General features: G+C 39.0%; 1 protein-coding gene across 2 annotated transcripts in view; it reads left to right on the forward strand.

Annotated features, from left to right (window-relative positions):
* LOC132847458 (inositol polyphosphate-5-phosphatase A) overlaps positions 1–18,241 on the forward strand; it is a 150,381-nt gene that overhangs the window by 74,279 nt on the left and 57,861 nt on the right. For both annotated transcript variants that reach the window (XM_060872755.1, XM_060872754.1), the window contains exons 5-6: positions 11,640–11,703; positions 12,398–12,501. In XM_060872755.1, the coding sequence (XP_060728738.1) occupies positions 11,640–11,703; positions 12,398–12,501 (168 nt within the window). The remainder of the gene's footprint in view (positions 1–11,639; positions 11,704–12,397; positions 12,502–18,241) is intronic.

Raw genomic sequence — 18,241 nt, forward strand, 5'->3', positions numbered from 1 at the left:
GAGATGAGGAAAAGCGAGCTGCTTTTTCTCTGCTCTCTGTAAAGCTTCACGGCTCTGTGCTCACTGTTTGTGTCACAAGAACGCCTCTGACAGTAGCTGTGGAAAAGGAGGCCGGCTTCGTTCGCACAACCTTACCTTTTCTCAGCAAACTCTTTAAGGCTTGAAAATTCAGTGTGGCTTATACAGATTATACTCTGTCCCCTGAGGTTGAAACTTTAAACCTGAAACTTGATTTGTACAGATCCTCCTGGATTGTAAGCCAAACAGCTCCACAATTGATGTTTTGATTAAGCATAGCAATATGTGGTCATATAAATGTAGTGGTACTGTGCAGGGGCCGTGCGGTCTCATTTTGGAATAGCCTTGTGTGATTGGAGAGGACAGCATCAGAAAATGAGAAACATACTGATAAATTTTCCCCCAAACAGACTGATGTATTGCATTAAGATGTCTCAGCAGTATATTTTATTGTGGCTCACTGCTATAAAGCTGTATCGAATTGGACATCTGGAGGGGACAGTATGTCATTGCAAGGCCACTAGGACATAACGCCTGAATCGAAGGCACTTCCTGTGGTTGTGTCGCCAATCGCCTGCCTAGTCTAAGACCTGTCAGAATAGTGCCAAGAGATGGCTAATCAATCTAGAGCGGAGACACTTCCACACCTGCAGTGGACAGTGTCCAGGGCCATTTTGACACTGCACTGAAGGATTTTGTGGATTAGGCATTTAAGATGTACTGGAATGAAATTAAATACATGCTTCCAGTAAAGTTAGTCCTGTGGTGAAGCTCGGGTGATGGTTCGTACCGTGGACTTCATTCACACTGAAGTTAAAACTGTAACAAATTATTTATTTAACGTGGCCTACGTGACCAAAGTCGAATACTGTGTTCAGTTTATGTCTCCCAGCTATCAAAGCCTTAACTATACTGATTAAAAACTAGGCTTCTAACATTAAGGAATCAAAATTGCAGAAAACACAGCAACAAAACCAAAAACACAAGAATTTTTTTTTTTTGGGAAAAAAAACAACAGCCTTAACTCAGAACTGAAAGGGTAGGTTCTTATTCTGTTCACATAAGTTGTTGCTGATTGGACATGGCATTTACCAACTACGAGGAAAAAGAATCGTACCTCTTTTTGTTACCCCTTTCACTTAGCAACACTGATTTATTACTAATTTGCTTGTATTATTTTTATTAAAGTGCACAATCATTCTGTCTTCAGTTTCCTTTAATCTAGTTTTCAGAATTCACATACTCATATTAATACCACAAAAAGTTGACAGTATATTTAAAATTATACCATGTCCTTAATAAATAATACATGAATAAAAGCATGAACAGATTCATTTAGGCCGATAAGATCTCTTACTCGGGGGGGCACGGTGGCTTAGTGGTTGGCACGTTCGCCTCACACCTCCAGGGTTGGGGGTTCGATTCCCGCCTCCGCCTTGTGTGTGTGGAGTTTGCATGTTCATGTGCCTCAGGGGGTTTGTGCCTCAGAGGTACTCCGGTTTCCTCCCCCGGTCCAAAGACATGCATGGTAGGTTGATTGGGATCTCTGGAAAAATTGTCCATAGTGTGTGATTGCGTGAATGAATGAGTGTGTGTGTGCCCTGCGATGGGTTGGCACTCTAGGGTGCAGGGTGTATCCTGCCTTGATGCCCGATGACGCCTGAGATAGGCACAGGCTCCCCGTGACCCGAGGTAGTTCGGATAAGCGGTAGAAAATGAGTGAGAGTGAGATCTCTTACTCTAAACATAAATCATTTCTCACCTTTTCTTTCTGATTTGAATTAATGCTGCTGTATTTTGTTAGGAGCCTAGCCAGTTTGTGGAGCTACAGGTAGCGGCATCTGCAGGAGCTCTCGAAAATGAATGTTATCAACTTTCAATGCATATGCAGTAAGTTCATGTGTGCAAAGGTTTTTTTCAATAAGCTGGAGAAAAGTGTTATAGTAAGACTGAAAAAACAAACATTAGGTATTGCTGTCTCGGTGTACTAGCAAAACAGAGCAACCGGAGACATGGGATTTTATACCATATAAGCCGTAATCACAGGTAGCCCATTGGTTTTACCTTGGCTTCTCACATTAGACCTGTAGTGACTGCAGCTCTCTTTACAAACAATCATTTTCTGGAAGAATTTAAGCACCAGCATCACAATTTTATCCACACAACAGAGTCATGTATTCAATTTGTGTCCATATTAATATTTACAATATTTAGCTTAATTTTACATTTTGACTCGTGCTAAGCATGAAAACTGCCAGTTTCTATATACATCTATTTCCATATCTCAAATTCCTTGTTTCCGGCCTACATAGTGTAATGTTATGGTGTTGTACTAGTCCCGACCTGTTGTCCTACAAGTATGGTGTAGAACAGAAAGGTACATTGCTCCTTACCATCTGATAAACTTTGCACTGCATTTTCACTACAAAAAAGATCGGCATGCTCATGTTTAAGCATTTGGCCTCCCATTACAACAAACTTGCTGTGTTTGTCTTCACCTGTGATAAAATTAACATCACATTATGCAAGCCTATGCCAATGTATAACAATTTTATAGTTTATAGTTTATTATAATATAGTTTAGCCGTGACTTGCCGTGTTGTTTGCTGACAAAGCTGTTTGTCTTTAAACTTAAGATCCTAGAGACATCAAGCAAGCGCTTTCTATATGATTCTCCTTGATAACAAAGCTGTTCCACATGTTTGTATTGCACAGAAGACTGCAATTCCAGTAAGGTTCAACTTGGTGCAACTTTCCTCCTGCTAGATTTTAATTACATATGACACCTTGCTGTCATGTTCTATCCATGTCTCCTAATCCCCTGAAAAGGCTGTAGCGTTCCTTCCCTCTGATACACTCCTAATCCAATCAGATGCATAACGGACGATCGGCGGAGCAAGCCACATATTAAATAGCATGATAATCTAGATTGATGAACATTCGATGTCAACATTAACAATATTTTCAGAAGCAGAGAATAAAGAAAAATCAATGGCCTTTTAGACCTGTCATTTCTAAAAGTATCTGTTTAATGAGGATACCTTTTGAAAAGAAACAAATGACACAAGTTGAAATATTCTTTTTAATTATTGGACATCCATAGTGGAATATGATTTACATTAATGAGCCTAAGTATATTAAAAGCATTTTATCCCCCAGCATTCGAAACAATCAAATGATGGTCTTGGCAATGCCACATGAAGTGGACAAAGAGAGAGCGAGGTAATGTCATTTTAATTACTAATGGATCCCTCAATTGTTCAGCCTTTGATTTTTCTTTTTTGGCAAATCTAATAACGCGGATAATATTCATCAGATATGCGGGGCCTTTGGGGGATGATGAGATTAGCTCAGTGGCTCATATTTACTTAGAGAGAGTGGTTATTCACCATGCGAGCCACTTAAATCACTGGTTTATTTGAGGATTGAGGTTTCAGGGACCGATCAAGATCTTATATCTCACTGAAGTATTTGTCCTTTTAATATATGGAAACTGTTGATTGCTATCTGGGCTGGAGTGACAGATTTATTGTGTGCGGTATTTGTAACCATTAACTGCTTTTTGTGGAAGGACCTGTGGATCCGAGTACGCCGTGTCTGTGTTTGCAGTCGCACTGAAGACCTTAGTCATGTGTGTATATTTGTTCTTCATGCGTGTACTTGTGCGGGTGAGAGCTGATTAAACCATCAGCTGTAGACCGGAGGCTTCAGAAGCAAAATCTTATTTAGAATAACATGAGGAATTCGTTTCAAGATTCTTCAGACATTCAGCCCTGGCCTTAGTTTACGCCTCCCGAGGAACGGGTTCTGAAATATGTTGTAAAGTCTTATTTTTTGAACATTATTTAAATGTGTGCAATCATATTTTGTCCATTTATTATAGACCATAGGTCAAAGTTTCTGAATTTTCCACTGACAGGACACTTTAGGTTTAAGATGATGATATTTATGTTTTTTTAGATGTTGAGGTTTTGAGTTAAAACAGCATTATACCTATAAAAACTCAATAATAAATATTTGAACTTTGATAAAAATGGGTCATGAATTCTGTTGTAACTATAAGAAATATCACAGACACCAGGCTGTTATTCACTAACCCCTAATATAAGATCCACTGATGCTTTATCTAAAACCTCCTGTTTTGTGCTCTGAAGTTAACTAAGGAGAATTTAAGAGTTTTCTTTTTTTAATTTTGACAACTTAACAGACACATAACTTTGCAGTATAAACTGGACTTGAAGTGATAGTCAGATTTGTCTATCACTAGCAAGGAGAAAAAAAACTAGTCCAGTTTTATCATATGAAATGACCCCTACAAGGAAATTTGTTGTAATATTATTTAAACTAGACAGGCCTATCCCACTACAGTAGGACCTAATTGATTTGAAGCATTAGAAAAGTGTGTCATGGAGGAAAGAAAAAGAAATCTGGCATTCTAAAATGCCTCCTTATAAGTCAGACTCACATTATGTATAGTTGCATTATGATTCCCCCCTCATCCCACCTCCCAGTTCTCATTCGTTCTGGTTGAATGTCATTGGCAAGATGGCTTTATTGCTTTAGACCCATGCGGGCGGCCAGGTTGGAGGGCCCTCGGTACGACGGATGAGCCTGGCAGGAAATTGGCAGATGGAAGCATCCATTTCACTGCTAATTACGGGGGCCACCGGCCTCGCCGACTGACAGGGTTCAACTGGGCAATGTAGAGGCTGCCAGCTCCCATCCTGCACGCTTTATAAAACGCTCTTTAATCCTCCTGCACAATATCATTAACTTTGTAAGTGGATGAACACAATGGACAAGCAATTTAATTAACTTGTACCATTGGATGTTGGAAGGAGAGACTAAATGAAATTAATGCACAATATTTCCCCGGCCGGGCAGCCAACCTCGGGAGCAGCCTGGATTGTTGGCAGGTCCTGCGTGGCCAGCCGGTTTGGCCAATTACGCCTTGTTTAGACCTATCCATAACGTTTTCCACAAAAAGGGGAAATAAAATCAGCGGTTCGCAGATCAATCATACAAGCACGCCACTGGAGTTTAGGGAGCGTTTTAGCTAAATGAGAGGAGCACTTTTTCAGTCTGCTCTCTATTTTTATTTCTGTTTTTCTGTCTCTCTGACTGACTGTCTGCCTGAACTCCTACTGAGCCATGACTGAAATTTTCATTGGAGAAACAGCGTTGTTGGAAGCTTTGAAGAGTACATGAAAAGTTTTAAGCGCTTTGATTGAATGCGTTGGAAATGACATTCCGATTGCCAGTAAGAGGAGCAATCACGTCAATCACTTCATATATAATGTTTAATAAAACAGGTCATCATCTGCAAGCTGTAAATATAATTCATGAATAATAATGTCAAATTAAAATGTAACTAAAACTGAATTTTTATTTATTTTTTTTTGACATTTTATGTCAGGGAATCAGGGGTACTGTAACGCATGGCTCTTGTCCTTCGGATGATACAAAATGAAGTCTTGGCAAAGTTGCTCAGCCATTTAAATATATCCAAGTGACTAAAACAAGCTAACATTACTTTAACCAGGGATCAAAGTCATTGTGACTCTGAAGCAGGCCAAAAAAGTGAGTTAGGCTTCAAAGCCAGGCCCAGCCCAGAGCTTAGAGAGAGCAGCACTTGTTATTCAGGATCCAGATCGAGCTGGGCACCTCTCGAGCAGCCCTGCACAAACCTCCAATACTGCACAAACAGGCTGTTTGTCATCCTCAGCAATCACAACACCCTGAGAGAGAGAGAAGACGAGGAGAGACAGAGCATCAATAACAGGTTGGCTTTTCAGTAGAGAAATACAGATCGAGATGCCCTTGCCCTCCCCTTCCTCCAATCCTTAGCCATATATGTTTGCCAAACAGCACCTCACTCATTGATTGAGTATTCAGAGTATTGAGCCACGCTGTCTATTATTCATCTGCTGCAGGAAGGCCTGACTGGATACACAGACAAAACTCTCATTTAAAGTTCCTCCGTCACCAGCGTTTATTTTACAAGCAGGTCGGATGCAGCAGTGATCCATCAGCGCCTGAAGGGGCTCTTGTCTGTGTGTGAGAGCATTCCCTTGACATGAAGACTCAAACATGTCACAAACTCTGCACTACTACACTCCTGAGTATATGTGTGCTAGAAAAGACGAAAAGAATTTGATCGTACGATCCCTGTTTTATAGAGGTGTTTAGCCTAGATGTGCGATCATCGTTTGGCTTTAAAAATAAGTTGGCTTTAAAATGAATTCACCTCACGTTGAATCCTGACAGCATGTGTAGCTGACCTTTTAAAATCTGTGGTGAGAGGTGCAAGGGCACTTTGGGAATTTCACTTCAGGAGATAGCTACATGTAGTCACACCAAAGCCCTGAGCTGCTCCAGGCCTGCTTTATTCAGCAGGCTACAAGATCCTAGTAGGGCTGTACAATTAATTTTTTTCTTTTTTTAATGAAATCCATTTTTTTTTCTTTCTTTAAATTTTGTTTTTTTATTGACTGCTTTATTCCTGGAATATTTCATTTATTTAACAGTGTATTTCTTTAAGTATTGTTTCATTGTCAAATATGTTTATTAATTGATTGATTCATTTATTCATCTCTTCTGCAATTGATTCTTTGAAACAACAAAGCAGTCTTATTTTGATTCAGAGATTTATGCATAAAAGTAAATAATGGAACAGGCTTTTACAGTACAATATGAAAGTGTCTGTTTCTGCTGATTTAAAAATGATGGACACAGTAAACCTTGTTTCTAAATGTATTGAATTATTTTGCAGAAATATTGATGTTGGGGGGCACGGTAGCTTAGTGGTTAGCACATTTGCCTCACACCTCCAGGGTTGGGGTTTGATTCCCGCCTCCGCCTTGTGTGTGTGGAGTTTGCATGTTCTCCCCGTGCCTCGGGGGTTTCCTCCGGGTACTCCGGTTTCCTCCCCCGGTCCAAAGACATGCATGGTAGGTTGATTGGCATCTCTGGAAAATTGTCCGTAGTGTGTGAGTGCGTGAGTGAATGAGAGTGTGTGTGTGTGTGCCCTGTGATGGGTTGGCACTCCATCCAGGGGTGTATCCTGCCTTGATGCCCGATGACGCTTGAGATAAGCACATACTCCCCGTGACCCTAGGTAGTTCGGATAAGCGGTAGAAAATGAGTGAGAGAGAGAGTGAGTGAGAAATACTGATGTTAGCTTGCGTTAACTGTTCAAGTATAGTTCTGCTCAAGGTTATGGCTAGTAGCCATTTACTATCTTTTAGCTCAAATGGGCAGCTGACGAGTGCTAATCTGAAAGAGTCACTCTTGTGCCCTGTTTAAGTCTACTATGCACTTTTTCCCCCATTTAAAAGCTTTTATATTGCATTCCCTCACTGACCTAACTAAAGACATGATTGTACATGACTAACAGCCTGACCCTCACGGTGAGCTCCTGACCCACAAGCATCACGCTTGAGTGTGTGTCTGCATTCAGACTCTGTAGCAAAAAGCAGCCCTCTGACTGCTGTGAAAAAAATGACTACATTTATGTTTGCTTTATGGCTCATTTTTCAAATAGAATGCAGAAAATCCATGAAAGGTGATGAGATTTTGGCCTCTTTTTGCTCAGTAAGTGCATACCTCCAGCAGAGCTTAGCATATAGTGTACTACTTTGCAGAAGCCTGCCAAGAGTCATTTAAGACAATTAAGTCTGAGGAAGATTACTTTTTCCTCTTATTGTTGTTAATTTCAGAAAGTACTATTTAGCAGGGTGTGATGTCACAGTTCTGCATTGTGCTTCATCTCTCATTTGTTTTCCTGGTCATGCTGTGTTCCACCTGTGGCCTGGAGAGAGAGCAAAAGAGAGAGACAGCGATAGAGAGCGTGAGAGAGATGGAGAGAGAGAGAGAGAGCGAGAGAGCGCCTTCCAAGGGCCCGCTGTAAAACCTGTCTTTTATGGCCCAGTTATTGTCTTTCTGTCTACAATTACTGCAATTACTCATTTCCTTTCCCGTCCCTTCCCTGGACTGCCCAGTGAGCTTAATAGAGTGCATTTTACTAATGGAAAATTAAATAGTGATCGTGACAGTCTAGTTTATAAATATGTAAAATATACTTTTAATTATTTCAAGTGAATCTGGCAGCTAATCGATAATGCAGGACGTGACAAACATACGCTTGATGCAGGTCATTGTAAAGCAGCGGGTAAAAAAGATAAGCACTTCCTGTCAGCGCACTCTGGCTCCAATTAATATTTTGAGGCTGTCATGCCTCAAGACAAATGGATTAATTGTGGCCTGATAATATAATAGGTTCTTCATGAAGAGCGCCCCGGCTCAGGAGAAGGGGAGGAGCGAGGGGGGAAAACGAGGCAGTCGGTTTGAACTTTGACGTTAAATATTTATTAGAACTCTCGTATAGAATTTTTATGACGGCTCGGGCTGCTGCTTGGGTGCAATTGTTTACCATTTATTTGAGCGGTGATTAATTGGAGTTTGTTCAAAGTAATCATGATGATGCCATTAGCGATGATTGCTTTCAGAGAGGTTATTTGGTTATAGCTTTGTGTGACAGTAGAACAAAGAGTGACTAACGCAGCAGTGAGCTCCACTGGGAGAGGGCAGCTGCTGCTGATTTACCTGTTACTGTGTGACGCAAGGACACGCTGGTTAGATGAGCAACGATAAGGAATAACCCAAAAGATTTGAATTATTACATGGAATAATAAACATTATTAAGTAAAAGTTATAATAAGTGTCTATTGATACAGTTGATCTTGAAAGTTATAAAAACAACAGTAATATATATGTATATATTAATGTATATAATTTATATATATATAGTTTTTTTTTTTTACATTTGATGATAAATATATGTGAAATTGACAAAATGGTCAGCATTATGATTCTACCATTTTTCTTTTCTTATATATTTTGCTTTTATATACTTTTATGAACATCTGAGATATATAAGTTGAGTAATATTAATATTAGTATGGACACTAGTATTCAAACTTGATCATTTTGACAGTATTCAATACATATACTGGATCTAAAGGTAAGCTGACAATTTCCCAGAATACACTGCTTTAAAATAAATAAATAAACAAACAAATAAATAAATAAATAAAAATAATTTATTTAATGACTACTAAAGTTAATCTGTTTTTTCGTATTAAAACAATAATTTTTATTTATGGAAAATATCTTATTAAATAATTAATTTTAACACTTTTCCAATTCCACAGTATTTACAAAAGCATATTGTGACAAACTATTATGCGTTAACATTGTCAGTCACCTTAACAACGCTTGCTCTTCTGTTCTTCCTTACGTATCACATTACATGCATGACAGGCAGTAAATGTGTGCTCTCGTCCACACTGTCCAACCCGGTCAACTGATTTCTTTCCTATAGGATCCATATGTCATTTTAATCACTGTTTCTACAGAAACACAACCAGGTGAACATCCCTGATATAATGAAGCCTCTTTCTCAGTCTTTTCCCCCATCTTGATCCATTATTGTTTTGTTCAGCATTTTGATACAGACCACAGTGCAGATGGTAGAGTGTTCACTGTTTAATTTTATCATACGGTACTCTTCTATGTAAGCATCTGCATTCATTTTGTTTTCTCTGCTCATTTATTCAGGTTTTGTCTTTCATTTTTTCCATCCAGTGTGTTATGCACATGTTGCTGTGCACAATTTCACATCCCTCCATACATACACATCCCTCCATACATACAGGCAATTTGAATTCTGAACTCTCGAGCTCTGCCAACGTGTCCATCTGCCTTTTCCTAGAAAGTTCTCTCAGGTTTAAGTCACGTGGAAGTTTCTCATCATTTATTTGTGAGCCAGCTGTTTTTTGTAGCTTGATGTGATGTGTCAGGGAGAGTGACACGACCTCATGTTTGTGCTTTCCACAAATCAGCAAATGTTTAATCTCTGGATGTGCGGCCCTCATACATAATGCAAAGGCTGAATATGGCTCCATCGCTTGCCCGGAGTCTTGTCTGCTCCTTCATCTGCTCTCTCCTCACCTCCTTTATCTCACTGGGCTTCTGTTCTCCCTCTATCAATCTACTCCGCTGCATGGTCCAAACTCTGCTCTTAGCAGCTGTTTGGCTCGTTCCTAATGTAAGTTTTACCCTTCCCCTTCTGTGCTGTTTCTCTCATACTGACTCCCTCTGTATTGTGGAGCTGTGAAGGTGTTAGAGGTTTACAGGACCATTGAGAGCACAGGCTCTTTGCATTGAGGCCTGAGAGGGAAGAACCCGGCTCTCTGGCTTTATCTGCTACTTGGAGAATATGAGGAGAGAAAGCTCTTCCAAAAGCAAAAAGCAGCCAGTGGACTGTGAACCGGATCAAATCCCTCAAGCTTTTTTTTTCTTCTTCTTCTTTCCTTCTTGCCAAGTTTGTTTGGGGTGCTACAGGCTGGGAAACTATCTGATTGTTCAGTAAAATTAAGAATATAATCCTATTGAAGTAAATCTTTGGTCATGCTAAACACTGTCTGACTCGGGCTGCTTTGAAAGGCTCAGAATACTTTGACAGAATTGGGTCCATCTATAATTTACATGTCATATTTGGGTGCAGTGAACTCGTTACATAAGAAAGGGGAACACAAGGTGCTTTTTTTTCTTTATTAGACTCTGTATTGTTTCTGTTCACATGGGCACATGGGAAAAGTGGCGAGTGAGGCCTTTTAGAGGGCTGTACACATGGAGGAAGTGTGGCAAGGAAAATGTTGTCACTTCATCTCATTCAGTATCACATGACTTAACAATATCATTCTTTTTTGTGTGTGTTTGTACACACACACATATACACACACATATACAGATCAGCCATAACATATAAACAACTTTGACCAGGACCAAATTGTGGTCCAAGAAAGGACAGCCGGTGTAACCTCAACACCGTCATGGATGTCCAAGGATCATTGCTGGATGTGGGGATCAATGGTTATCCCGTATAGAAGAGCTTTCAATTACTACAAATGTCATTCTGGCTATGATAGGAAAGTGTCAGAACACACAGTGCATTTCAGCTTCTTGTGTAAGTTGGCACCATGATGCAATTTTGGAAGAAAGGAAGTGGGCAAAGGTAGTGTGATGCTCTGGGCAATGTTCTTCTGGGAAACCTTGGGCCCTGGCATTCATGTGGATGTTATATTGACACATCCAACATACATAAACACTGTTGCAGACAAAGCAGACACCATTATGTCCGTGTCAGGTCAAAAGGCTTTTATTGCCATATATAGCTGATGCAGTGCGCAGTGAGATAAAACAATGTTTCTCCAGGACCATGGTGCAACATAAAACAACACAGTTAAGGACTCAAAGTTAGTTGTCCTAGCTAAATAACATACAAGGTTACAACCTATAGTCTTTCTCAGCAGAATAATGTGCTATACCACACTGCAAAAATAATTCAGAAATGGTTTGACAAAGAGTTCAAGGTGTTGACTTGGTCTCCAAATTCCCCAGATCTCACATCTATGGGATGTGCTGCATAAACAAATCTATATATGTATATGTATATGTATATGTATATGTGTGTTGTTTTTTTTGCTATTTATTTCCTCTGTAGGACAAAAACACGTGGAATTTGTATCTTACACTGATTTTTGTATTTCTCCCTGCAGGCACTAGGAAGTTGCTACTTTATACACGAATCCTTAAAAACCATCCACCAGTTTGATTTCAAAGGTAAGCTTCCTTTTAGATAAGGCACCTTACACACTCCTCGCCAGTTCCATTAAACCAGTGTGATCAGCAAGAGCTGGAAAAAGCCATCCAGAGAGATAGAGTTAGTAATAAGGAACGGTGACTCTTATTAATATTAGAATTTAATTCATGAGATTTCAGGCAGTGATAATATTATGCTCAAGATATCGGATGGTTAGAGGTGACCTCATCAGTTACTGAGGTCAGAGGTTGTGGGTCCCTCTGGTCACACTAATTAAAGCTTGTGCTATTACACGGGTGTCAGCATTAGCCGCTGTGGCCCCGTGAAGGACAGAGAAGAGGCCAGAGCGTCCCGACGGCCCACACTGCTCTCACACACTGATTTCCTCAGCATTTCCCTTGAGGGAAACAGGGAAAGCAGCCTATACATTTCATGTATCACACTTTTTTCTGATTTGATAAAACGCTGACTAACAACATATTTTAGAATATTGGATAGTAAATTTTTGGTCCTGTTTTAACATTTTGAACTTTAAGCTCAGGTTTCAGCTTTTACCTAATAGAAAGATTTAATTATTTTAAGACCAGTAGGTGGAGCAGTTGTCTGAAGATGGTTCTCTGTCTTCATTTTTCAGCATAGATCCCATCTCTGATTTATTTCTCAGTAAGTAAAGCCCTGTGACAGTTCCCTCTCATGTTTGTATCTTTTATCTAGCCAAGAAGTTCAAGAAGGTGGTTGGCAAGGAGGTCTACTCGGACACTTTAGACAGCACGTCCATGCTGGAGAAAGAGAAGTTCCCTCAAGACTACTTTCCTGAGGTGTGTTTATTCCTCTTGTTGGCACCTCGTTATGTAGTCACCTTATCTGTATAACCTGTGTCAATATACAATGCCTACAAGTTCTCAATGCATTCATTACTGTTTTATCCTGTATGATTTACTTTTGTGTGATTATCTGAGATTTCCAGGCAGAGAAAATGATGATCATAAAACCATAATTCCATTTTTACAGCCATTATAGTGCTGGAGTTGCCCTTAAATAAAACTCATTAATTATAAAGTCTATTTGTCTGACTGACAAAATTTAAATCGCCTCTCTTTTTCATTTCAAACTTTTGTTATGTACGCTATATATTAGAAAAAAAAGGGAATTGTTCTTAATTAATATTAATTAAAATGTCGGTTAGCTAAAAGTATGTACATTTTTAAGCATACAGCAGGGTTATCAGGGATGATCAATACTTGACAGTTTCGTTATAAAAAACATATGCGGCAGAATATTTTTCTCTCAGCTCTTAAACTACAGAACAAGGAACAGAAGCATCAGTTATAAATAAAGGAACTGGTTACAAAATTTTTTGACATATAAGCAACTAGTCATTACTGTAAGAAAGAATACAGTTTACATCTATATATGTTCATATACATATCTTCATATATCGACAAAAATTCGCAATACTCTCAAAAGCAGTTATGACGATTTGATATATTGTGAGATTTTTGCCATGTTGTCATTATTCGCCCTAGGAATTAAACTAGCTAGGTATTAAACATGATGTCACATGCTGTCATGGGAAAATAATCACTGATTAGGTGTCATGGTGCAGTTAGTGTAACCAGCCTGACGTTGATTATTTTAGTCCTCATATACCACAACAATTTGCAAAACACTTTTGTTTTGTAAATCTATTTATTAATTTGTTTGTAGTTAAATGTGACATTTCCGTAAGCGTTTCTGTTATCTCTTGCTTTATAGAAGCCTTACCCGGTCAGTCTCTCAGCATTGTTTTCTTTTCTCTTGAATATATACTGTAAATGTATTTCATGTTCTTGAGAAAACACATTGTCAGAAAACTTTATTACAGCTTCATTAATCTTTAAAGTTAAAGATTAAAGCTAAAACAAACATTTCCATTTACTAAATATAAATAATTAGTAATAATTAATGATCTATTTAGTGTGCACAGCTCTCAAACACATCTCTGTAGAAGTTGTTACTATAGAAACATATAAGATATAGAACAATCATAAATATAAACCATGCAGCCAGACTGTGGAAAATGAATCAGCAGCTTCCGTTTAGGATTGAGGTTTGTGTGTATATACGTATCGTGCCATGGAATAGAGAACAGAGTAGAAGCAAGAGAGATGAAGTATATTTCAGTATCCTACATTACTATGCTGTAGAAACAGTAATATTTATAGGTTATGAGAAATATTTAGGTGAATGTTAATTACTTAATTATTAATTAATTTAAGAAAAATGCTTTTTTTTTTGATTGTCAGAATGAAGGGGTTCCTTGTAGATGTTTCTGAATTCACATCACATTCCATAGAGATGTGAAGTATTTCAAGAAAACTGATGCAATGTGATGTTGCATTTTACTCGTTTCATTTGGCTACATGCAAAACAGTACCAGAATCTTCTGTAATGTAGGGATTCCACACATATTTCTGCATTTTATGACTTTCCATGTTTACTGTTCTCTGTGTGTGAGTGTGTGTGTTGCCCTATGTAGTGATGTCTGTGTGCGTGAGGGTGCTACAGTAATAAAGAGTGTGGGTGCTCGTATGTCAGCCTGATTCTCAGAGCTCATCAGTTACCCACGCTCTGGTGGCACGGCCCAACAAATATATGCAAAAGCAGTCAGAGTTGGCCTTTCACGGGCCTCTCCCAATTTCCTTATCCTTCACACACGCACGCACACACCCTCGTACCTTCCCTCTGTATTCCCCCTGCCTCCAAATGTGACATTTCCACATGATCTAAAACCAATTACTATGATTCAGTTGCTACACTGTTCACAATAATTACCAGAACACAAGCAAAACACAAAACAGTAAGGTTGACTGGCTGGTTTAGAAAACAAGCAAGAGCGGGGAAAAAGGATGAGAAAACAAAGTTTATGCATTGATTTATGTACGCTTCATGACTGTGTTATGAATCTCAGATGATGCTCTCAAGATCAGCACTCCAGATAATGTTATCCCATTTAGAAGTCGCAGATTTGTGTAGTCTAGCCTGGACAGGAACTCTCCCTTACCCTCGAGTGCACGCGCACACACACTAACACTCACACACGCAGCTCACTGCGTAGTGAGAGATTGGTTGTTATCATAGATCACGGATACGGCTCAGACCTCTTATGAAAGATGAATTAATTTCACTAATGCTCTAATGCAAGGCTGTGGTGAGGTGGCTCGGCTGGTGATAACCCAGGCTTCGTCCCCGCTCCCCACTCCTTGATTTATGCCCTCTTTTAGTAGATGAAACCAGCCAGATTTGCCATCCATCTGCTGCTCTAAAAGAATCCTATTAATGGTGAATCCGGGGGAACGCGCAGCTCCGGTCCAGCAACAGCAGAATTTTGATCCTCTTCCGGATCTGGGTCTGAAGTGTGGCAGAACCGACAAGTGATGTTGCATTCTTTACAGCGATAAAACCGTGCACAATACAGCCAGAACCGTGTACAATAAAAGAAATGAGCATGAACGAAAAACTTTTTTTAATTCTCCAGGCGTAGTAAACTTTGTGATAAAGCTAATTTGTCAACTCAGTGAAGTGAAAGTGGCCTAGTGAGCTTTGAAAAGAAAAAACTGGATGATGATGATATTAACCTCTTGCTGACATCATTACAGGAAGAAAGGGATTTTATTCCCCCGTGATTGACAGGCAGTTGGTTTTATTGGCAATGCAACAAGGAGAAAATGCCCAGTGATGTCACACCACCACTTTTAATCCTGTATATTTTTGTCTTTAGAGATAAATAATATTTGTGACTTTGATCAGTAATCCTGCTTGTCTCTTAACCAGTGCCTAGGTTATAGTAGCTGTGCGTTTTTGTCCTAATCTTTGTTTCATACCCTTTCTTCCTCCTGACCCTGCATCCTCCTCCGGAACCATTTGTGAGTGCGGTGTAAATGACTTTCCCCTCCCAGTATGCAAAAACGTTGCAGCAGTGAGTTATGGCTCTAAGTGGTGGCCAAGCAAGGGGATGATATTAATTGAAAAGCCGAGTCAGAAGGAAGTGGACAAACCACCGGGCGCATTGTTTGTGAAAGGTCGAGCTGATGGATACGGCGGTCTGTCATTTCTCCAGCTTACCCCAATCCTTTTAAGTCATGTTTCCATGCGGTCATTTACTACATTTGTTATATTTATTTATGGGATGGTTTGATGCTCAGTTGAATGAATCCAAAGGCTTTTTGTCATGTGCTCTAGAAATTCAGACACATGATGCTCTGTCTAGTTTTTGTTGAATAATTACAAAACAAGCTTTGTTTATTTATTTATTTATTTTTTTGGAGTTTTTTGTCTACAAGGTCTTCAAGGTCATTGGAACAGGGGTTTAGTTACCTGTCTTAACCCGGTTTCTCTGTGTTCACAGGCGATGTCCAGTGAAGCCAGGGCATCTCTAGATTTTATAGCAGTTAAAAATGCTTCATTTAATGAGCTCATGTTTTAGTAATGTAAAAATATTTACTGACAGAATGCGGTGTCAGCTGTCTGTGCACACACATGTCAGTCAAAGAGGGCTTTTGTTTCATTTTTACCAATGATAATGCTAATGCAATAGTTATTCTAGGCCAAATACCCCGTGGACAAAATCTGTATTAGAGCTATGATTGTTAAATTTTTCACATTGGTTAGACAAATTGTGCCAAGCAAATATATTTTATATTTAAAAAAAAATAATAATAATAAAAAATAAATGTGTATATGAGTCCATATGCGTTAAGCAGCACTTTAGGGCTGAATGAGTACTGAATACTGAATAAGTTGTGCTTTTTTCAAATCATCTAAGATCGTATTTTAGGTTCCTCTCCCGCACCTCCTCCATTCTTCATTTATTATGACCATTTCCATAGTGAGAGAAATGATAGAATAAAGAGTAATGGATGAGCCCTTGTGTAGTGCTTCATCAATCACTCATTGTGAGTATTAGTTATTACTCACTGTGCATTTCTAACCATATACATTTCCATCATGTCTCTCAGACCCAGCTGGGGTTGTTATTTATGGGGTTTCTCAAGCACAACACTACAAAAGGCCAGTGCCTATGAGCGTTCTAGCTGCGTAGCCCCCAACCTTTTCTTAGGAATCATGACACGGCTGACTTTAGACAATGATTGAGTCATCAGATATGGGGCAGATATGAGATTATGGACTGTTCCATTTGCTTGCTCAGCCCCTGAGCCTCATGTTTCCACATGAATACTTTTCCCTGCTGATCTTGGTTTTGGGGGTGGACCTGCACGAGCCACCGGTCATGGTGACCTCTTATGGACACCCGTTCATCATTGTCAGTGGTCTGGAGCTACCCGAGGAGCCAATTTCACCTCTTAGCTACTGACCTTTCCAACGGACATCTGATGCCCCTTCCACTGGCCAGACTGAGAGAGTAGTCATTGCATCTTAATATCTCTCTCTCTCTCTCTCGGTTAGAGGTCATTTGAGTTTAATGATCAGTATTAAGGTCAGTGGTGTGAATCTTTAGTAGAAATAAACTGTGCCAGAATAAGTTGCTTTTTGTTGATTCTATCCTATACTATACTAAGACATGATGATGATAATAATGATGATGACGATGATGATGATAATGATGAAGATGGTTGTGATGAATTTTTATCATCAACATTTAAGATTTGTTAATATTTAGTAAATGCTTCAGCAGATATTGTCAGGCATAAATAACTGACACTGTGAGTTTTGCTCACTTCAACTTACCATGTGTAGATAAGGTGCCCCCATGTGGGGTTGCAACCATGTGTGAGATCCCCTGGTGTAACTCAAGCACAAGGTGCCTCAGTTTTATTCTGGTGCTGTAAAACCTTTGGCAGAACATAAGACATTGTTCTTTTTTTGTTTGTTTTTGCTTTTGTTTTAGCTTTAATGTTGGACAACTACTAGAATTTTTCTCAAGCATGTTTCATGGGTTTTATATGTACACATTTTATATATATATATATATATATATATATATATATATATATATATATATATATATATATATATATATATATATATATATATAGTATTAGCTTACTAATAGGATTCAGCAACTGCTTTTAGACCTCCATTATAAGTTTCATGTCAGATTTGTCTCACAGTATAGCGATATGTTTCTAAATGATATGTTACACATGTTACACATGTTAATGATATGTTACACATGTGATAGAGATCATTTTGGAAGACACTGGATTATCTAGCTGAGTGATCCTGATCACTCATTTTTCAGACTAATATAAACCCTGCTTTCCCTCTGTAGCTTATGGATTCATTTTACTATGCTAATGTAATTTCATTTCATACAGTTAATCTTGTCTTAATGTGGTTTGAAGGATGATGTGAGGCAGAATTATATCCTTCTCATGCTTTTAATTTGCCTCAAGATTTTTTAAAAATAAAATTAGTCAGTTTGTAATTATATGACCCGGACTGTAATTAGTTTATTCACGGCAGCAGTTAACTCCCCATTAGAGGCTCAGGGAGAGGGAGCGCGAGTACCTGATTATTTATTTGGCAGTGCATTGGAAATGAGGACGCTTGCAGGAC

Source organism: Tachysurus vachellii, chromosome 6 (genome assembly GCF_030014155.1).
Source record: "Tachysurus vachellii isolate PV-2020 chromosome 6, HZAU_Pvac_v1, whole genome shotgun sequence".
NCBI classification, from domain to species: Eukaryota; Metazoa; Chordata; class Actinopteri; order Siluriformes; family Bagridae; genus Tachysurus; species Tachysurus vachellii.